This window comes from Myotis davidii, unplaced genomic scaffold (assembly GCF_000327345.1).
Source record: "Myotis davidii unplaced genomic scaffold, ASM32734v1 scaffold238, whole genome shotgun sequence".
Classification (NCBI taxonomy): domain Eukaryota; kingdom Metazoa; phylum Chordata; class Mammalia; order Chiroptera; family Vespertilionidae; genus Myotis; species Myotis davidii.
The window spans coordinates 3,970,294-3,974,868 of NW_006293779.1; the positions used below are offsets into that span (position 1 = coordinate 3,970,294).

Consider the following 4,575-nt stretch of genomic DNA (forward strand, 5'->3'; position numbering starts at 1 on the left):
CGCCCCCCAGTGCACAAATTCCGTGCAACAGGCCTCTAGTTAATCATAATACAGAACTAAGTTAAAGCTAGATCATGGAGAATTTTTCTGTCTTTAAGAAAGTCTATACATAGTCAGTTGCTAAAAGTACTGATTGAAGGGAGCACCTGATCAAAAATCAAGAAGTATATAGTAAACATAAATATCTGTTCATGTTTCCACCACTTGATGTCTGGTTACAGTTATCCTAGTTGATTATCCTATGATCACTTAACTCCTCTGAGTGTCAGGATTGATTTCCCTTCCTCACCTAATTATAGACTCCTGAACAGTGACAGAACTCTGGGTAGATTTTTTAAAAATCAGTTATATTGTTCCTTATTGATGCATTCTATTTTTTTAATTCATTTTTTTAAACTAATAAACTGTCAGAGCAGTGGTAGGTTTATATGGGTCAGTTTTATAAAGATTACAGGTAGAAATATGCTGCATTAATCTTAAACCTTTTGTTCTTTGTCCTAGTGCCATTACATACAAACAGAATCCAGCTTATACTAGATCAGGAAATTCATTCTGGTTCCTCATATCTTTTGTTTGAATCTAATTAAAGGCAGTAATTTCTTCACAATCTGTGACAGATTCCTGAATGCATTTGACAAAGTGAATTTATAAAAATTTGTGATACAGGAGTGCCCGTATTTCTAATGTCTATAGTATTGGCGGAGTGTCATGACCTGAATAATCGCAAATTATGAGTGATCAAAAAATTATTGCTACTTACCTTTGGAATGGATTTCCCCCTCTATAATTATATTTTCCAATTGTTTATCTTATGCTACTATTAGCATTAATTTTTATCCCTTGAGAACATGATGACTTGCAGCTGGACTTACATTTCAAAAGACATCTTGGAATGTAAATTTTTCATTAATAAAACTACAGACTGATTGATCTGGGATAGCCTCCAAATGATATAGCAAAGCACCTCAGATAGAGGTGGGTGGTAAACGAATTGCCTTATTAAAAATGTGGTAGTAGTTTTGTGAAACAGCAGTATTACTGTGCTAAACAGTTAGAAGTTCTTTAGGCACACACAAAAATACAAATATTTTTTAAATATGTGGAAGGTCTAACCTCATCCATAACAAAAGAAATAAAATTAAAACAACAATGATAAACTATTCATTTTTAGATTGACATAGATAAGTTTGAGAGAGAGTATAGAGAAATAGGCACTCAAATACATTGTTGGTAGAGTATAAATTGGTATCACTTTTTGGAGGACAATTTGGTAATAATTTTCAAAATAAAAAATTCACATACCCCTTGAGCCAGCATGTACATTTTTAGGAATTCTGTAGATATATTGGCTCATTCATACAAAAATTTGGGCATAATAAATTTCATTGCAATATTGTTTATAATAGTGTAAGACTAGAAACAAACTAAATTTTTATTGGTGATTGCTAGATAAATTATGCCATAGCCATACAATGGAATATAAAAACTGGTAAAAATAATGCAGTAGATTGTTAATCACTGAAATGGCACAATAAGTATAAAGGAAGGTAGAGGATAAATGTGCGTTAAAGAAGTACTTGCACACTTGTGTAGGCACTAACTATCTTGGGAAGGCTAAATAACTAGTATTATGGTTACCCCGGGAGAGAGAGGTTGATTGGGTATCTGGGATTGGATAGAGACTTTTGTAAACTTGAACTATTTGAATTATTTTTTTCACATCCATATACCTTTTGTGTGTGTGTGTCGGGGAATCAACCCAGGACCCATATACCCTTTTACAATATAATTTTTATGTTCTTTTATGAACTAATTAATTCTATGAAATGTCATAAATTATCTGTTTAAGTTGGATCACAAGGACGGGTCATAAGTTTTGAAATACGAAAAGACCACCATGAACTGGCTAAGAAGAATTACAAACACTGGCGTGATTCATGGAAAATTAGTCATGTAGAAGAGTGGCCAGACAATGTGGATTTTATTCATAAAGATATTTCAGAAGCAAGTGAAGACATAAAATCTTTAAAATTTGATGCGGTAAGTTTTCAAAAGTGGTTCCTAGGATATTGCTTAATACTGTGTGTGAAGAAAACCAGGATCACAGTTCTTTTGTATGGGAGAGGGTCTTCCTTCATTGTTTGCCCCATTTCTGTATCTAGCATGGAAAGAATACTTTTTCTTCAATATCATGGTGGGATTTAGAGTAGAGAGACTTACTGAATCAGTTGCCAAAGTTATTAATAAATACGGGGTAGTGAACAAGGAGGAGGAGTTGAGCATCATAAACCTCAGCATTTTTAGATAAAGCAGTGTTGGGAGCATGTTGAACCCAGCACCTGACCTCATGTTGTGAGGTTTTGGGGGAATAAATAGCTTCTATTTGAGAGGGACCAGGCAGGAGGTATCTTAGACAGTTAAAGTCGGGATGTAGAAGAGTATTCGTTAACAGTGTTGAGGATTCATTCTGACTCCTGTGCTTCTCTCACATTTCACAGCCAATCCTATTTGGCTCTTACTTTTTCAAAATTTATACCACTTCTCATCACATCCAATGCTGTTTGCTGTTGCGAGCCATCATTATCCTTCCTTACCCTCTCCCAGTCTTTTTTTTTTTTTTAATATTTTTATAGATTTCAGAGAGGAAGGGAGAGGGAGAGAGATTTTGAATCATCCATGATGAGAATCACTGATCGGCTGCCTCCTGCACGCCCCCTACTGGGAATCGAGCCGCAACCCGGGCTTGTGCCCTTGACCAGAATCGAACCTGGGACCCTTCAGTCCACAAGGCAATGCTCTATCCATTGAGCCAAACCAGCTAGAGCCTTTTCTATAGTTTTTAAAAGTATGTTATAATATACTTAATGACACTAAATTATACATTTAAAAATGGCAAGTTTTGTTATACTTAATATGGAAAAAAGGTTTATAAAAAGTCAGATTATATCATTCTTTGAAACTCTCCAGTGGCTTTTTCTCCTCCTAAGTAAGATTCTACATAATCTGTCCCTCTCCCACTCCCACATCTCCACCATTCAGAACTCATTTCTTACCATCCTCTCCATTTTGTCTCCAGTGACAGTGGCCTTTTCAGACTCTCCAACTATCATACAGCCTCAGAGCATTTCTATTTGCTGGTCTCGCCGCCTGCAGCACACTTCCCCTTTAAGTTTCCACAGGATAAGCTTAATCATTTTCTTCAGGTCTCATCACTGACCAGCCTATGTATAAAGCAGCACTTTCTTTCTCTGCCCTCATATTCTCTATCCCTCATATTCTGCTTTATCATTATGTAGGTCATCATGTCACTCATCACCCTCTGACATATATTTATTGGATATTTGTTTAATGTCTGTACCTTTTTCCATCTATATATATATATAAGCCTAATATGCAAATTGTCCCCTTGGGAGTTCGATCACTCGCTATGACATGCGCTGACCACCGGGGGTGGCGCGTAACGAAGGCAGGCCCTGGGGCGACAGCCAGAAGGCCCCAATTGGCCCTGGTTGCCAGCCAGGCCTAGGGACCCTACTCGTGCACGAAGTTCATGCACTGGGCCTCTAGTTAGAATACACTGAGTGGCCAGATTATTATGACCATCCCATCAGTACTCCATAGACACTTCCAAAAATACTGAATATTGAAAACTCCCTAAGCAAATACTCTCAAGGTTTCATTATTATTATTATTTGCATAATTAATTCACTTCATTGTACTGATGGGGTGGTCATAATAATCTGGCCACTCAGTATATAAGTTCCTATGAAAAAAATAGTATGTAAACTGTTATATCCTTACCACTTAGCAAAATGCTTGGCACATGAAAGGTGCCCAAATGGTGAATAAATAAATAATGATGCTCCTTGACTCATATTTTTTAAACAAAAACTAGAAAACATCAATAGAATAACTTCTAATTATGTGCTATGCATTATGTAAGTATATTGATGTGCCAACTACTCTTAGCTGTCTGGAATTATCTTTCAGTAAGTCATTTTATTTTCTATTTTGACCGTATTTTATTTTGCATGCCCCTGACTGGGGATCCAGTCCACAACTTGGGCATGTGCCCTGATAAGGAATCAAACCAGCAATCCTTTGGTGCACTGATGCCACCCAACCAACTGAGCCACATCAGCTAGGGCTCAAATATGTTTTGTTTTGTTTTGAAATATATTTTTATTGACTTCAGAAAGGAGAGGGAAACATTAATGATGAGAATCATTGATCAGCTGTCTCCTGCATGCCCCTACTGGGGATTGAGCCCACAACCTGGGCATGTGCCCTGATCTGGAATTTAACTATTACTTCCTGGTTCATAGGTTGATGCTTAACAACTGAACCATGCTGGCCAGGCTCAAATATTTTTTTTTATATTCAGAAGAAAAATTATGAATATTAACTTTAGACATTCTAAAGTGTAAGAATCATGTTCTCTCTTGCATCGATGTTTCTCTCCCTCTCCCTTTCTAAAAATCAATAAAAAATCTTTAAAAAAAGAAATATTTGAGATGTGAATTTCTACTGCCAAAAGCTCAACTAAAGCATTGAAACTTTGTGTATATATATATA

General features: G+C 36.3%; 1 protein-coding gene across 1 annotated transcript in view; it reads left to right on the forward strand.

The window, feature by feature from the left end:
- The window catches only part of TRMT61B (tRNA methyltransferase 61B), a gene marked incomplete at its 5' end in the record, with an annotated part of 12,076 nt that overhangs the window by 4,250 nt on the left and 3,251 nt on the right, over positions 1-4,575 (forward strand). Inside the window, 1 exon segment of the mRNA XM_015566425.1 lies at positions 1,850-2,040. Coding sequence (XP_015421911.1) covers positions 1,850-2,040 — 191 coding nt within the window.